Source organism: Cebidichthys violaceus, unplaced genomic scaffold (assembly GCF_023349555.1).
Source record: "Cebidichthys violaceus isolate CVI_PGR_0920_01 unplaced genomic scaffold, fCebVio1.0.p SCAF_17, whole genome shotgun sequence".
NCBI lineage: Eukaryota > Metazoa > Chordata > Actinopteri > Perciformes > Stichaeidae > Cebidichthys > Cebidichthys violaceus.
In genome coordinates this window covers 9,840,654-9,858,472 of record NW_027176340.1, presented here as the reverse complement: position 1 = coordinate 9,858,472, position 17,819 = coordinate 9,840,654, and the positions used below count along the sequence as shown (strand labels likewise).

The 17,819-nt window shown below is 42.8% G+C and overlaps 1 protein-coding gene across 1 annotated transcript in view; it reads left to right on the top strand.

The window, feature by feature from the left end:
* Window positions 1-17,819, top strand: part of LOC137873990 (plexin-A2-like) — a 76,018-nt gene that overhangs the window by 18,989 nt on the left and 39,210 nt on the right. The window contains exons 4-5 of the mRNA XM_068712538.1: window positions 9,938-10,072; window positions 16,988-17,088. Of these exons, the coding sequence (XP_068568639.1) occupies window positions 9,938-10,072; window positions 16,988-17,088 (236 nt within the window). The remainder of the gene's footprint in view (window positions 1-9,937; window positions 10,073-16,987; window positions 17,089-17,819) is intronic.

The following is a 17,819-nucleotide window of genomic DNA, read 5'->3' as shown; positions in this document are numbered from 1 at the left end:
AAACCAACAAAGGATTTATACTATAAATGCTGAATGCCATAACCCTGATAAAACCTATTCCTCTGTGCCACACACCTCCATTGTTGTCCAAACGCACCAGTGAGCCATGCTGTTACCTCTGGATGACATGTCATGAATATGGGCACTGTAGTTTATTTTGAGTCACCCCGCATGCACTGTTCTGCTGCTGTAAATACTCACTAAGAGCTGAAAATAGGCCGCAACAGATGCACATTTTACTCCCATTTTAAAAAAACATGTGCCCAGCTGTTTTAGGAAATGACAGCTTTATCCTTTAAATATATACATGTGACCTGTTTTAAAGTCAGCTGGAACAAAAGAGGATGAGTGCCACAGACAGAGTGGTTAATTCTGAAAACATGAGATTGACCAAAGCATTGTTGGTGTTCATCGTTTTTGGTCAAATATACAATATCACCAGCCTTTCCCTTTAAAGTCTTAATTTAGTATTCCTTCAGTATTAGGTTTCTGCTGCTTGGCTGTGCTTGCATCATCAGGTGAAGGGATTGATTATTAATACAGAGTACTGACAAGCGTATGATTGACAGGAACTAGTTCAAACGTCATCTGACCACGTCTGGAGGCAAATTGGGTTTATAGCTGTTCTGAAATGCTGTCAGAGGGACGAGATACATTCACATGGGGATAATGGTGCACACTTTCAGACTCAGTCTCACCTTAAAGGCATTCAAAGTGTTGAACGAAGTAGTTGAGTGAAGATTGAAAAAAAAGAGAGAAGCTCAAATCCTGCCGATAAAGCCTGCATCAGAAGATTATATTCATTATTGATGAATCTGACAAACAATAAAGATCCAAAACTGGACCAAAAGACAACAGCGATAAAAAATATAAATAAAGGTCCAAACACTGTCGCTATCTTAAGTGCAATTTATTAGCACATTCACAAGTGACGTTTCGACCTCATGCTCTTCTTTAGACTTCATTAATGATTCATCTGCCAATTATTTTCTTAATTGACTAATCAATATGGCTATAAAAGGTCAGAAAGTAGTGAAAGAATCTACCCCAAAATGTGTTTAAAAAAATGTTAACTATCCATCAATCTACGATCAATTACTATCAATTAAATCATTATAACAGTAACAAATGTATTTATAAAAAACGTCACTAATCATTTCAACTAGACTACTTTCTTAACTCCACACACATGGCCAATTGCTGAGTGAAGTGGACATGATTGTCGGTTTTAATAAAATTACCACCAATGTACAGCAAAATGTGTCAGTTCAATTTGTGGTTGTTACAGGCATAGTCTTTAAAAAAAAGGTTTTGGAAGGGGTTCCAGACGCTGTTCAACAACCTGGCAAGCTTTGTTTAAACATATTGACCCCTTAATGGCCTATGACATACCTAACTATGACATATCGAGGTAGGTTTGAAAGCCACAGAGTAACCACTTTGGCATGATAAGGTAGGCAAGCAAACACAAATACGCTTCAGATGTACAGAAAAAAGGCAATCTATAGGAATGTATCATCCACACAGATCTTTCCAATGGATTTTTTTTCCCCACCACAGTAGGGTCCTTACACCAAGCCCACAGACATAAGATGACCTCTTTCTGAGAGGTTCATGAAGTTGATTTAGCTCATTGTCCATCATGTTTCATTTTGAATGCATACTGTAATGATATATTATCATGAAGCTCCTATAAGGCTCATTCTTTGATCGAACTGGATTGACTTGGTAGCACCCGTGGGCTCTGCTTACTGTGCTGTTGTTAAGGCATGCAGCTAACTGAGGAAATGTGTGAGAGGACTGTTGTGACATTAGCCTGGAGGCCTCAGTCTTATGAGGAGCAATCTGTCTGACACACACAGACAAACACACGCACACACACACACACACACACACACACACACACACACACACACACACACACACACACACACACACACACAGGTCCAGACTGGGAGCACAGATAGCATCACTGCAGCTCTTTCATTGGATGAGCCATCGGGGACAAACAAAAAACAAGATAGCCTGACAGAGAGAGAGAGAGAGAGAGAGAGAGAGAGAGAGAGAGAGAGAGAGAGAAATAAAACGGAGACAGACAATGCGAGACAAAGACTGGCAAAGGGAAGAAAGAGAGAAACAACAGAGACAGATGTAAGAAGACTAAGATATGAAGTGAGAAAAAGAAAGAGATTTAGGAAGAAAGAAAGTGAGTTTAGGTTAGGAGCACTAGGAATCCATCATTAACGCTTAAAGTGCAGAGCGTCTAAAGGCCAGAGATTGTCATTACACTGACAGAATGAACAGCCATGATTCAGAGTCCCAGGAGCCTCCGAGGAGCACAGGGTCACCTCGCGAGTCCTATTCCATCACCCCCAAATGGACAGGCTGAGTGGAAATGGGGCATGACAATAAACGGCATCAGCGGAACTCTCCGGCAGCAGGGCCATTGCAAAGGTCAAGCCTGCCACAGGAAGTGGTGTAACCGGGGTGAAAGGTCACAGGGATAGCCGTCAGTCTCACCATCCGGGCTCCGTGCAGCATATGGATGAGTCTGTCACCGTCTCTCGATAGTCCAGATATACAACAGGATATTTCTATCATCACCTGCCACAGTCTTGTTGCCTTGGGTGGTTGATTTTAACTGAGTGATATGACCCTGCGGGGAACTGTGCCGAAAACAAAAAGGGGCTTTTACACTTTGCATGACGTTCGCTAATGAGGTGAATCCAGGTAAAAGCCGTTATCTCTCACTGATCCTCATTTAGGTTTCAAAGCAGGAGGCATTGATAGATGCAACTTTCAGTGGCACAGTTTCCACTTGTTAGCAAAATGCTAGTGGGCGCAAGATTAGCATTTCAGTCAGTACAGTCACATCTAGGTTGTAACCTTTTGTTGCAGCAATAATGAGTTTGTTGGCATGTTTGTTGGCTCTGCTCAGGTGACGCTGCAAAACAAATGTGAGCAAGCTCGACAAAGCTTGATCTTTGATGCAGAATACAGGATTGGATTTGCACGGACAGGTGAAAACCTGCTGCATGGAACCCCCGTGAAGGGGCCGCGACCCTCGCGGATGTGTCAAGCATAAATTACGCTTTAGATTGTCCTAGCAACTGACGTTTTAAAAAGTGTTCGACGGTCTGCTTAGGGTGGATGGGAGGGGCGTTGGATGGATCAAACAAACACAGGACTTTCACCCAGGAGGATGCTGTTTGTGTCCCGTGTGAAACTAAAAGTCAACGTTGACTTGTTTTGTCACGTCAGTCGCCAGTCACTTGTGTTGTTAGTCACTCTGTAGTCACATGAGTTGTTAGATGATTCTTTCCCAAAACCACAAACTTCCTGTGAAGATGGAAGTTTCTTTTTACCGCCGCCGGCAAGTCCAAAACTGACACTAGATGGGGACTTAGAGCGTCATAGCTTGAAGCTTAGGCCCACTGACCAAGCAGCAATATTTGATGAGTTGGGAGCGAGAATTTTTGGATAATGTAAACAAATGTATATTAGGTCTATAAATGGCTTCATTCAGCTCTAAAAACTACAAGACTACAAACACATTTCCCCAGGTTTCATACATTATTACACTTGAAGGAGGACAGCAGATTTTTGTGTCTGTATCCTAGCAAGTAAGTAAGCAGCAGACACAGTGTAGAATGACATTATACTTGTGCTTACCCTGTGGCAGCTTCAAACACATAACTGGTGTTGAGTGGAATTGATTTTTCGGAGGAAATGTTTCTGCAGAGCACAGTAATACTCAGAAGGACGACAATAGCATACAGAGTGCGACCGGACACCTCCCTGACATAGTGAGTGTATTAAGACGTGCGTATCCCGGTTCAGAGGGAAATCAATGATGTCATATGTCATACACTGTCATACACTGAGGAACTGCAGTATTATTTTAATTTACGATTAAACCCTTTCATGTGTAAAGAGCTCACCGTAGGTAGACAACACTCTCTGCAGGCTGGGGAGGGGGGTCTTGTGGAGGAACCGGTCCTTTGACTGAAGCATCACAAATCTGAGCCCTGCAGCTGCCTCAACGCAACTGCTGAGTGAGCCACTGATGCCTTCACCGTTCAATCATTGTAAGAGAATTAGCTCATCGCTGATTAATGTAATTCAAAGGATGCCCATGCTGTAATATGAACGCCGTGCAGCGCGGTGCTGAAAAAAAAAAGAAAAACGACTGGCTGCAGCTACTCAGCGGCAGTATTTCCCTAGGAATGGCTGGAAATGTTAAGCTCACTGCGAATAAATACTCTCATGTGCAAATAGTGGACTCATTATGGCTTATTGAGAGTTGACCGGGTGGGGAAATTCTCCAGTGCACGGCTAAATGACTTGGACTTTTCAAAGTCACGGTTTCCAAACAGAGGCTGGGAAGTGGAGATCTGGTGATTGAAATCATTAGAATAGAGTTTCAGAGGGACGCAGGCTGAATAGGTGTGTTTGAGGCTAAATTGAAAGGATTTTCATAACCGCATGAAGGGAGCTGGACCCAAGGGTGAAAGTCTTCAGAGTGAATCACCATTAGATGCCTCGGTGCAGCTGAAATAGTAAATGCTATTAAGACAGGCAATTTTGTGATAACACATACAACAGGTATAACAGGTGTCTATCTCTCTGCTATTTCCTGACTGTAGTTTAATTTAGCAGCTCTGTCTCTCTCTCTCTCTCCAACTCTCTCTGTCCTCTCTTTCATTCTTTCTCCGGCTCAGTCACACAAATGGCAACACACAAGAGGACTGTGACTGCATTGCGGTCAGCAAAATGAAGACCATACGGGTGCCATGAATTGTTCCACTGTCCCCCTCCCACTGCTTTTTGTTTGCTGGGAACCCGGAAAAACAATGGGAATGATTGGAGGGTCCGGGGGCGTACGGAGGAGGACAGGAAAGAGAGAACAGGAAACCGTGTCCTCAAGGAGAGAGAAAAAGACGTGAACACGCAGAGACTGAGAGGAGACTGTGGTTAAGTTTGGAGAACTTGTGGTATGAAGACTTGGGAGCTCGCCATGCAGCTGAAGGTTGAGGCTGCAACTGGAAGGCTTTTAACAATAACCCTTAAAAAACACACACTCACACGCCATGACCTCTCCTTCCAACCCAGTTGGTAATCGCGTTTAGGTTTGGGCACTTGCCAACATACAGCGCATCTAGTGGCCGGGATCAATACGCCTTTCTTTGTGACTGTAGTTAATGTGACGGCTTAATGATTAGTCCTGCCCCGTAATACACGTCTCCACCTCAGTGACCCCTCCTCTCCCCCGGAACGCTCTTCGTTTTCATTAGCCGCCGCGTCCAGCTCTACCCGGAGCTCCGTCTCATTAGCATTCACAGAGCCGTGATGGTTATATGGGCTAATCAATGCCCCGCGCTCCTTGGCTGTCATCCTCCATCGGACCATATGCACGGCCACTCAACCTTAAAAGGTGGCCAGTTGTCTGGCCCTTATGTCGCTGCCTGGCCCGTGTCACAATATTTAGTCAAGCCGGTGCCAAAATCTGTCTCACGGTCCGCGTACATCTACTTTAGATCTAGTCTTGCGTGTATTTTCACTCTGTGCCCCCTCTATCCCACTGTAATGGAAGGTATATGTGGTTTCCTGCCAAATTGTTACTTTTGGTGGTTTTGTATGAAAAACAATCCTTAACATTAAATCAGATGTTTTTGCATGCAGGATGAATCACTGATTTCCATTTCACGTAAAGGCTGAGGAAGACAAGATTGTTTGTAGATTAAATGAACCAATGTTTTGGTGTTTGGTTCAAGTCGGACAGACCGGCCTTCAGGGAAACCTTGTCAGAGTGGCAGATTGGGAATGATTGGTTTAGCAGAGAGCTCCCTGCCTCCTGGGTCATCATCCATATGTTTAGGTTGGACTGGGTGGCCACATATGGACACACTTTTATTTTTTTCGATTGGACAGCAGTTACCACATAAACATAGCAATCATCTGCTTTACAAGGTTTCCCTGTCTGCAGTGGAAAAGCAGAGGCTCAGAGACATTTACATGTATACTTCCTCTCAGCACGAATAAAACCATCGTCTGAAATGGATCTCAAAAATCAACCCCACATGTGAATTCACACATGATAGACGTTCAGGTGAGTGTGTGTTGCTCATGGCAGCTTTACAACGGAGCCAACCTGAGTTAAGCCAAGTGACAGTTGTTTTTCTTTTGTTTTCTTTGGCTCTCACAGGATGAGGGTGCAGCCGAGCATTTATGATGCAAAACCCAGGCCCCAGAAAAAGGGCGGCTGTTTTCGTTCAGAGCGCATGGGCTCATGTTGCATATCTGTTTGTGGAAGCCATACTAAGCCGGGTTGTTTATATCCATCGCAGGTTCTGCGAAGGGAATTTCAGCAACAGGAAGGATACTGCTGTTATTGGCTTAAATCATTTTTCATGGGTTAAATATATATCCTCGTCAGCTGTGAGACGCTGGGAAGAGAAAATAAAATGAAGGAGCTCACCGAGGTCAGAGGGACATGTGGTATTAATGGCAAATCAGTGCAGTTCTTCACATGACATGGACCACACAAGGGGAATCTTCCTGAATCTTAAAAGGAGGTTTGCTGAGGTTTTTGGGAAATATGTAGACGTTCGTACCAACCTTAAGGCAATGTCCTAACTACTTAAATAAGACCCCATTTACACTTAGCCACTTCCTGTATCTCAGGCGGATCGGATTGCTTTTTAATAATATACAATAACCAAGAAGCATTCTAGCTAGATACTTAAGTTTAACCATGAAAGCGCTCACATGGTCAATGGCAGATTATTTCTACACACAAGATCAAACAGTGTATCTGATCCCTGATCACCGATTGATCTGTGGGCTAGGGAGCGGCGTGAGTGGCCTATTTGTCTCACTGTCGTCATAAATAGAGATTCATCCACGCATTTTCATTCATAAATTCTTCCGTTGACAAGCAGAAACGGGGCCTAATTTGTCACTACATGGATTGCCGCAATTCGGGTGTGTGTTCTTGATACGCAATAATCCATGAGATGGTGTATTGATCCAACAAGTGATCATGCACAGAATTTACAGCAGCAGATTTAATGAGAGGGCCCGACGAAAGAGTGCGTGCGCAGCGTGTTTGTATAAGCGAGTGTAAGTGTGCGTCTTTGTTTGCGTGTCTGTGTGCGTAGATGAGCGCGTGCGTGTAACTTTGTGTACCATTTCCTACAAGCAGGCTCATTATAAAACCAATTAAACCCGCCGTACTCTCATTAGCAAGCTGTGGGGCTTAAGGAGAGATTGAGGACCTGTTGTACTCCCAGAGGGCTTCTGTCTGGTCAGACCTGTTTCAAACGATAAAAAACACTTTTAAATCCGCTGAAATCAAACACCACGGATCGGTCACAATGGGTCAGTGCTTGTCTGAGCTCAGCCCTCAGTCAACTTCTTCATCCTCAACTAAAGACACACATGGCTCATCTGGGCTTCTCTAGACTCATTTTTTTGTTGTTGTTATTTTCACCATGGTTTCACCACAAAAAAAGCTGACATGCTCTGGTTTCTATCTATGCTCTTTATGAAATGAGGAGTGTGGGAAACAATAATGTAAACTGGCTCCATTACTGCGTGGGATAGTGGTGTAAGGGAGAGAAGGAATAGGAAATGGAGGAGGAGGAAGAGTAGGAGTAAGAGAAGACAGGGCAGGACAAAGGAACCAGACAATGAGCGAGAGGGAAAGAAGCTCAGCTCAGAGATAACTCTGTGTATGAAATAACTATTTTAAAAGGACATTATCGTGCACGGTGTCGAGGTAATAACCGGCGAGAGACATGGCCTCCTCTTGTGATCTGGAATCAACAGACGATATCGTGTCACTATTGCGCTCATTACTTTGGTGTTTTTGTATGCAGAGGATGACGCCTCACACTCCCAGTACCCTCCAGTATGTACCCTCCCTCCCACATACACTAACACACACACACACACACACACACACATACACACACACACACACACACACACACACACACACACACATAGACACACACACACACACACACACACACACACACACACACACACACACACATACACACACACACACACACACACACACACACACACACACACACATAAACACACACACACACACATGAGTTTGCGCATATTTTCTCCCCTCTTTCTTCATTCTTGGCTGGCGGAGCTGACGGTTGGAGAGGCACAGCTGCCTGGAAGGTGGAGGCGTGATTGATTGATGAAGTTTTGGTGCCCAGGGGATCCAATCATGTAATCAGTTTGTATTGATTGACTGTCCCCATTGAGAGACTGCTGAGGCTCTGCCACCATGTGCGCGAGCTAGACCTGGCACGCATTCAAAATCTTATGCAGTCAAATTTGATGCGGGTGGCGAGGTCGCCTGAGTCCACGCGTTGGGGACGCACACAGGGAAGACTGGCATAAATCGTACAGCAGACGTTTTGCAACACTCCCACAATTCTCTGCTCCAATTCCTCATTATCTTGCATTTATTTCAATTATTATGATTGAGAAATGAATTAAGCTTTACTGTAATTGCATCACATGGTTAATGATCTGATATCCCTGGAATTTAAATAGGGCTTCAACCTGGATTTGCATAGCTAATGAGGATTTTTTTTCCCCCACCTCTCACTTTCGTGCTTTATTCAGACTTTTCTCTCTCATTTCACATTTCTGAGTTATATTTCAAGTGTCAAGTTATTGTTACTGTGTGATGCAATTCACATCATTCCTGTACCAATGGTGAAAGATAAGGATTTATGAGTGCAAATGAAGGTATTTTTGTGAAATAAAACATTTCAGGAGCTCTGCCTTCTCTTTTTGTGGTTCAAAATACATATGGCGATGTTATGCAATTTAAAGCAGATAAACAAAGAGGTTTGTATTTGTAGTAAGAAGATGAAAAGATAAAACTCTTTTCAGTGTGTGGTGACTAACGGGTAGATTTTATCAGCAATAATAAAGGGGTTTCCAGCTTACTCACCACTTTACATCTTTTCAAACAGTTTCACATCCTCACACAGCTGCCTTTGGCCAGGGAGCCACTCATTACAAAGACAGCACTGCTTATTTCGTTTGCTTCACTGCAACAGCACTTCTTGTCTGTAGGCAGAGGTGGGAGAAGAGAATCCTTCACCGGTGGGCATTTGTTCTCCATGCTGGCATTTAATAAGCCCCGAAAGATTTCTGCCTCAAAGTCATTCCAAAGTCAAATTAAGGCTCAGCTCAGTGAGCACGTTTATGTTTAAGTCTCGCTGCTGTAACCTCAGGGGTGGACAAGTGAATGAGTAGCAGATGTTTTCTGTGTACTCCTCTCAGTCTAAACTTTACAATGCGCACACCATTTCCAGGTGACATGAATGAATAATATCGCAGTATAGTGCTTACAATCAGTCTGTGAAGTGTTGCTTCCAGTAGGAATTGACACATTTTCAGTGATTTACTTCAGAGCACTTCTCACTCCTGCACAAATGAACAGGCTGTCATTTCACACAAACAGCTTCTCTGTAAGTGAGCTAATGTTTGAACTGATCGCTAGAAAAGAGTTTACAACTGATTACGTCTTAGAAACGTCTATTTGTCATAGAACAAAATATAAAAAGAGGACATGTTGTGAATCTGGAGAAATAGATTGACACATGTTAATAGACATTTTTGAAATGTTAGGGAACAATCACCCAATGTGAAGAAAGTCGTAGTTCTTTAAAAGTTTCATCACCATTTTGAAGCAAGCCGAACAACGTAAGCTGAAACTGAAATTGGGTGGTCATCAAACTGAGAGCATGCTGTTTATCTCTTTTCATTTAAAGCTGATGGTTAAACCACAGTGGGACAGTGGGAGCTCACATAGACAATTAATATCCCTCTACAAAAGTACAGTAACCATTGAATCACTGTGTCCTCTCTGTATTTGTCTGTGTCTCTGCAGATCAGAGTGGACGGTCCTCTGGTGGGAGGAGTGCTGTACGAGACAGTGACCGTGATGAAGGATAGCAGCCCCATCCTCCGGGATATGGCCTTCTCCCTGGACAGGAACTCTCTCTATGTCATGTCTGACAATCAGGTGAGGAAAGGCCCTCCCTTTGCTGCTGCTGCTGTCGTGGGGGAAACGCTCAGCGGCAGGGTGATGCAGCGAGCAAGGCCGTCCTTCAGCTGGAAGCCCGCGAGTTCGTGGCCCCCGTGACAGCGAGCGTTCACAATGCTGACACGTCCTTGAGCGAGAGACTGCGGCTTTAGTAAAAGAGAATAAAAGAGAATTTTTTTTGCCATTTGCGGGTGAATTTTTTTTACAATAAAGTATTAACATGTGTTTTTAGGTAGAAAACTCTTGAAAAAATGTATTGGATTCAGTTTAATTGGAAAAAGATACAAGCAATTCAGTTAGCCTTGTTGTTCTGTACAGCTCGGGAATTAGCAGTAAAACAGTTTTAAAACAAAAACATTAATTCATGTTGAATGATAAATTAATGCTATTTATTTGGAATCCAACCAGATGATTATCCAAAAAACAATGTGGCATTTTCATTCACAAAGCTGAGGGGATTGTTAAATGTGCAGTGTGTGTGTAAGGGGACGGGCCGCTGTTCTAATTGCTTATCCACGCGAATCGCCTTACAGTGCGTGCATCTTTTGTACATGACACACACACACACACACACACGTCCCACAGAAAACCATTAGCAGCTTCTTTATTTTCTGTGTGGCTGTATAGCCCCCCCAACCCCCACCCCCCTCGTCTGCTCCTCACTTGGCCCGGCATCACAGAGGCGAGCAGTTGTTGTTGTTGGACGATATTCTCTGCACTCATTGCAGATAAGAGTGAACAGTGGTAATCACTTTTAACTCCCATCAAGTGATTATTTTGGCGCAGCTGCATGGCACTGTGAAATGGGATTAGGTGTCAGTGCGGCCCAAAAAAAAAAAAGCCCCTATCATTGCTATCAGTTGTCTTCTGACTGCTGGAATGCATCGAGCTGGAGTCACAGGACAGACAGGCAAAGGGCATCGGTACAATTGCAGTTCTGTCCGTTATTTTATTTTTTTTCAAAGTGGCTTTAAAACTCTTTTCTGGGAATCTTGAAAAAACAGTCCAGAAAAACTATAAAAAGCATTGAGTTTAACAAAACAAGCGAGAGAGACTAGAGACAGTATTGCGTTGGGCGCCGTCTTCTAAAACAAATGGTGGCAGCTCCTCCTTCTGTGTGATGGACTGGAAGAGACAGAGCATCACTTATTGATGAGCTCCGGTCTTTCAAGGAGAGACGCATGCTTCCTTCAAGGAGATGGCCGGCCACTCTCTTCCCTCCTCCTCCAGTGACACATAAAAACCGAGCTACTACCAAACGCGGCTCTGCCACGTTTCTCTCAATATTAGAACAGCTTTGGCTCTGTAGCCCCAAGGAGGTTGGGAGCAGAGCGAGGCCTTCCTCTCTCTGTCTCCCTCTCCATCTTTGCTCAGCTTTTGCTTTTCCGATTTTCCCCCAGCTCAGGTGAGGAATCCCCCAGAGGGAAGGCTTCACGCACAAATTTCCCACATTTCTAGTAGATCCCAGGGATGAGAGGTTTTCTGATTCCTGGGAGCCAAACAATACAGGAATGATGTGGAATGAGGAGCGAGGCACAGACAGATTTGGCTGAGATCAGCCGACCCTCGTGGAATAACAATGAGCCTCTCTGTCTCCTGCCGAGTGAAACACGCAGGGTTAGCATGATGATGAAGAGTGAGGAGAGAAAAGCAGGAATCAGTGTGTGTGTGTGTGTGTGTGTGTGTGTGTGTGTGTGTGTGTGTGTGTGTGTGTGTGTGTATGGATGTACGTGCTTGTGTCTGTGTCCGCAAAGCATCATTTGGGATCCATTATTGATATGAAAAAAGAAAATAACTCTTCCCAGCAGTTAATCTTTCTTCATCACTGCGTGCCTTTAGTTTGATCATTTCTAAGAATAGAAATGCTCGGCATCCAAACACACATTCACCTCGCTGAATGTCACTCGTCTGTCTGTGAAATGATGGCGAAGGCTTTAAACCTTCAAGAAGAGGGGAAACTGCTGCAGGGTTTTTCCAGGGCAATCTCCCAAACTGCCACTCTCCAAAATGTTAAATGAATGCACCCATCCACTTCTTTGTTTCTCTCCACCTCTGTCTGCCTGTCTGCCTGTCTGCCTGTCTGCCTGTCTGTCTGTCTGTCACTACAGCAGTAGTTCCCAACCATTAAAAAAAAATTCTAACACACCCCCACAGCTCAGATCAGACAAGCTCACCGTCTACCAACACCATCAGTATTGTTCCAAATGTGCTACATTTTTAACTGGAAGTTATATGATTAATTAGGTTCAGTCAAGTTTACATTGTACAGTGTAAATCTTTTATAGTGATCACGTCTGTCCGGGACAAATTGATTGCTATAAGCGGATGATTCTCATGCAGATTAGCATCTAATTGACATTTGTACATGTATTACATGAATATAAAGTAATGAAACGGATTTACTGAATTTTACTGACTGTTTCGAATTACAGTACAGCTTCAACAACAGGTGCTTTTCCCCGTTGGCATTCGTATTCTGTCTCCATCACTGGCAGCTATGACAAGCCTGGCACAGCAAGTTTCACGGCTGCATCTCTTTTGCCCGTTTTTGGCGGTTTGTCATAAACTTCAAGGAGACTACGTTTCTTGTTGAAAGAAAATCACTCTTGCTCTGGTCCAGAAGCAGACAGGTTACCACGAGGCAAAGTATCATTGGAGTTAAGGAAAAGAACAAAGAATTACTGTAGATTTTTTTTTAAATTCCATGTGTTGTCATGTATGAAAAAGACCCAAAAAGAACCCTGTAGGCGGACAACTTGATAAGCAAATGATTTAAACAGCATTTGTAAAGGAATAATTCTGTACCAAATTGTTTTATCCATATAAACGGTTGATAACTGTAAATTTGCTCACTATAAGCGGTTTCCACTGCATTACAGATAATGGACATTACAACCATTTATCAGCACTGTTTCAACTTATCTGCTCGCCGGCTAATTAGTTTTGATGAACTCCCAGCAGATGTTGTTCAGGTGTTATTTAACGCTGGTTGTTGGAGGTGTGTCCTGGTAGTTTACTGCTATTGTGACAATAAATATCAGTAAGATCAGCTTCACACCAATTTGTGTTTCCTGTACAGCATGTGCACTTAACAGGCTTTGAGAAAGTTAATAGTGATCTGCAATAAAGTGAAGCCAATGTCTCTATACCAATGATGGAAAAATAAAAATACAACTAAAAACAAACTTTTCTTGCTGTATCCTAAAAACACAAAATCCTAGATATGACCAGAGAACCCTCTGACCGTAAGTATCTAGTGATGGCTGTGGATTTTCCAGAGCCAGACTTAGGAAATAGGATAACAGTAGTGCAGAGGTCTAAAAGCCTGCATGCTCATCTGACAGCATTCGTAAAGTTCCAGTAAATCCGGATGAAAGTGTTAAAGCGATAGCGAGCTGATAAGATGATAAGATCGAGCATTAGTGTGAGGTCATCCTAGATGTGGTGAAAAGATGAGGATTTTGTAATTCCCAGAGCCGGAAAAGTGGACGTTATCATCCGACCCTGCCAGGATACAACGCTGACGATCATTCAAAAGGCAGCCAGACTGAGATCTCTCACTTTCTTGGGAGCGGTGGTCATTGGTTTTCTGTGTTTGCTTTAAATAATCAGTTTCTCCCGGAGAAATTATCTCAGAGAAGACAAGACAAAAAAAAAAGCTTGATAAAATAATACTACTGATCATGAATGATTGACAGTACATTGAGCATAAACTGAGGATGAAGGGTTAATTCAGTAATCCACGATTGTAGAAAGATGATAAAAGGACATCGTATATTCATTACACTGAGAAGTGAAACTCATCTCCACAATATGAACTTTCAATGAAAAACTGTGTCATTAAATTTAGGTTCAACCAGAAAAGTCAACATGACATTCAGGTCAACTTCTATCATTGCATTTATAACATGTATTATCTGGTGACAGTCATTGAGCTGGACACACTAGAAGGAAAACTTGCACTGTATGTGTGATGACGTTTTGTAGTTTCATTTAGCCACTTGTTAGCATTCACCTTTTTTTAGACACGTAAAAGTGTGATTTACTGATATATTTTGTATTATAGAACAAAGCATCAATGTCCGGACCCACAGCGTCGTCGCGGAAGTGTAGTGCCCACCCCCTCCGGTGCCCCCCCCCCAGGTTAACACTGTTAGCTCTGTTTGCACTGTTCATGCTGTTAGCACCGTTAGCTTCAAGCTGCCGGCTCAGCCATCGCCATGTTGAGAGTTGTGTGAAGGCAGTCTCTCAATTATCGATAGTCTCTATAATTTTTAAGCCGACGTGTTAACTATACAATGTGACCGATTCTAATTCACATGCTGAGCTGCTACGCTTTTTATACCTTGTCAACATAAAACCTAAGGTCATGTCTTTTGATCTTATTTGGATTCAACACAGTGCGTTCCTGCTCAGGTCAGTTCCACTAAACATCAACTCTTATGTGCAGCGAGAGCTTCACATTTGATTCTTAGCGGGGCAGCAGAAAGCAGAAGATCCACAGCCCTCCCCTTGTAAAGGTCACGCTTCCTAACGGCCAAAGACCAACTTTGTTATTTTAGATGAGTTCCCATCCACAACAATTCATGGGTTATTCCCACTGCGTCCTGTATGGATTTAGAAATTCAGCCCCTCCTGTGCTGCAAAATCATTTTGCTAATGGAATGCACCTATTGGGTTCTGAACTGCTGGAAAAAAAGAGAAAGTTATTTCATTGGGAGAAGCAGATAATCCATTTTTTGCCAACACAGACCTGAGAGAGCACCCACTTATGCTATCAGGAGCACCGGAGACGCTCTAATCCATAATCCACTCTTCATTTGTGATTGCTTACATCAGGAAATTGCTTGCATCATACATCCAGACCTTGAATAATTATAAAGTATAAAACAAGCGGGCACAAGCTGCAGCTGAGTGCAGGGCTGGTGCTGGCCGTCATGGAGAGCTCATGCTTTGCCAGACATTCACACATTGCGGTTTCAGCAGTTGTACAGTGCATGGTTGTCCGTCTTTTTGCTTGTGTGCTCCTGTGTGTGTAAAATAGCAGCATAAACCTATAATGTGGACTGGGAGATTTCATATAACGATAATGATATTTATATATTACGACATTGCAAGCTCAATAAACAAATGTGAATTATGTGAAATAACTGCATGGTAAAGCATATTTTTGTATATTCTTGTCAGAATGTGTTATTTTTCTCATTTTGTCATTTAATTTAGCACTGAACACAACATTATCAAGTATATATATACGTATATATATATGTATATACGTATATATATATATATATATACGTATATATATACGTATATATATATATATATATATATATATATATATATATATACGTATATATATATATATATACGTATATATATATATATATATATATATATATATATATACCGTACGTATTATATACGTATATATATACGTATATATATATATATATATCTGGATATGATTTCATCCCGTAACGATTCCATTGAGAGACATTCAATTACAATATTGAATTATTCCAGTGTAATTACTATGGCAGAGGGCCACAAGCTGGCATGCTATAGCGCAATAACATACTTTATCACTTTATCAAATGTTTCAAAGAAAAGTTGTGCTTTCATTTTATGTGCTTTCTGACATCTGAGGAACAAAATATCTTTAGGCAAAAACCACAGTGCTGCATGTTTGTGTCAGCAGCAGGAAGTAGAAAAATGGAGTGGTTTTCCTCAGAGAAACTCTACAGTGTGAGCAGTGATGAGGCTTCCATATGTTGCAAAATGGACATGATGAAATGGGATTTGGTCTCTCCTCATCAGAACTGCTTATTATTTCATCAGGATGTTTTGGTTGAATGCCTTCGTCGACATTATTTCCAGTCCATGGCGCCCTTTTTTTTTTTTTTTACTTCTATCACACTAAAGGCAGCCACTTACACACCAGGCTTTTTTTTTGACAGATTAATTTATATTTTTACTGTAAACTGTACTTTCAAACAGAATGCAAATATCATATTATTCTATGTCATATTCTAACCAATCACTTTGTGCGGAACTATTGAGACGGCAAACTCTATTACTCCTGTCAATCTTGATAAAGGCAGAGCATACAAGATCCACTCCTTCTGTTTTTACCTTCACAATAAAAGCCCTAAACATATGATATTTGCATGCATGTATTTAGCATTTTTGTGTCGTCAAGAGTTGGCCAGCTAATGGCCCCAATCCTGCATTGCTCTCATATGGCGGTCACAGCTGATAATGCCTTCCACACCGACAGCGTCGGCGCTGACGCGAAGTGCTCACCCTCAGGTCAACACCGTTAGCTCTGTCAGCACTGTTGTCGTTATCACCGTTAGCTGCCAGTCACCGTGTGGAGGCGCTAGATATGCCCCGGTGTTTCCCCTACCATTGCCTTGGGGGGCAGGCCCGCCCCCTGTGTGTTCAGTTCTCAATACTTTTGTAGCTTCCAAGCGATTGTCTGAGGTTTGAAGTTTAGTTTCCCTCTTGCGGCCCTTGTGTTATGATTTGCACTTCCAGATATCTGCTTTGTTCTAAGGTTTCATGTTCGCTTTCAGCTGTAAAGGAGTCGAGTTACAACTCCGCTGTAGACTACACAGTGAAGGTGAAAATGCAGAAAGGCTTGAAAATAAAGACTTGTCTGATGTGGATCAACATACACAACAAAAGGACCATTTTTTGTGTGTGCAGTAAATTCAATTTGACTGCCACTGGAATCACGTTCATACATTTACAGATGCTAAAACAGTTTATTGAAACAAGCCAATGGAAAACAATGCAGTCTTTATACTTTTTTTGTCTGTTTTTACTAATGTATCTGTGTATCTTTCCTGAACGTGTGCTTTGACCCTCCCTGTCTTTCTTTTGGTTTAGGTGGCTCAGGTCCCCGTGGAGGCTTGTGAGCAGTACGGCACATGTGCTGAGTGTCTGAGCTCTGGTGACCCCCACTGTGGCTGGTGTGTCCTGTTCAACATGTGAGTCTTGTCTCCTCCGTGTACTCCCATGATGCTCGCGTACTAGCATCACAGCCGAGGGATTAAAACCACAACATTAATGTTTACCAAACAGCTTTTAGAAAGCCATGAATAAGGGTAAGAACGTGGTCATGTGATTTGTGCATTTTAATATAACACAGATATTGTGCTCCCTTGGAGTTCACCGTTACCAACAGCTGGCGGGACAAACGGAAAACCGGGAAGCGGTTGTTGGACAGCGCGATCCCTCCTAAAATAGAGATATTCAGGACAGCAGAAACTGCAGATGTTATTGTCTGTCGGGCGGGTGGGGGGGGACTGGTGTTAATGGCAGAGGAAGGGATTAGTCAGTCGCTGCGGGTGCACAAACTGCACGTCTACATACCCGGGGAACATTTTGGACCTGACGGAGCAAGCTTATCTCTTCCATCTTAATTATCTGACCCCCAGGTTAGCTTGCATAATACCTCGATATGGAGAAAAGGGGATTCAGGCGAATAAAACGCGGTGTTTCTCAAACAGCGGCGGAGTTAGTTCGCTGACCTCAGCCGGGGATTTACCCCGGTCTCATCATATGACGCCTGTATTTCAGCGAGCAATATCTTGATGATGATCAGCATTATTTAAATTGCAGCTCTCAGTGTTATCAAATTGTCAGTGAAGTGAGAGGGAAAAAAACATGTTTTGTCTTAATCCAAATTGCCTCATTAAACAGTAGTCGCCCCCCCCCC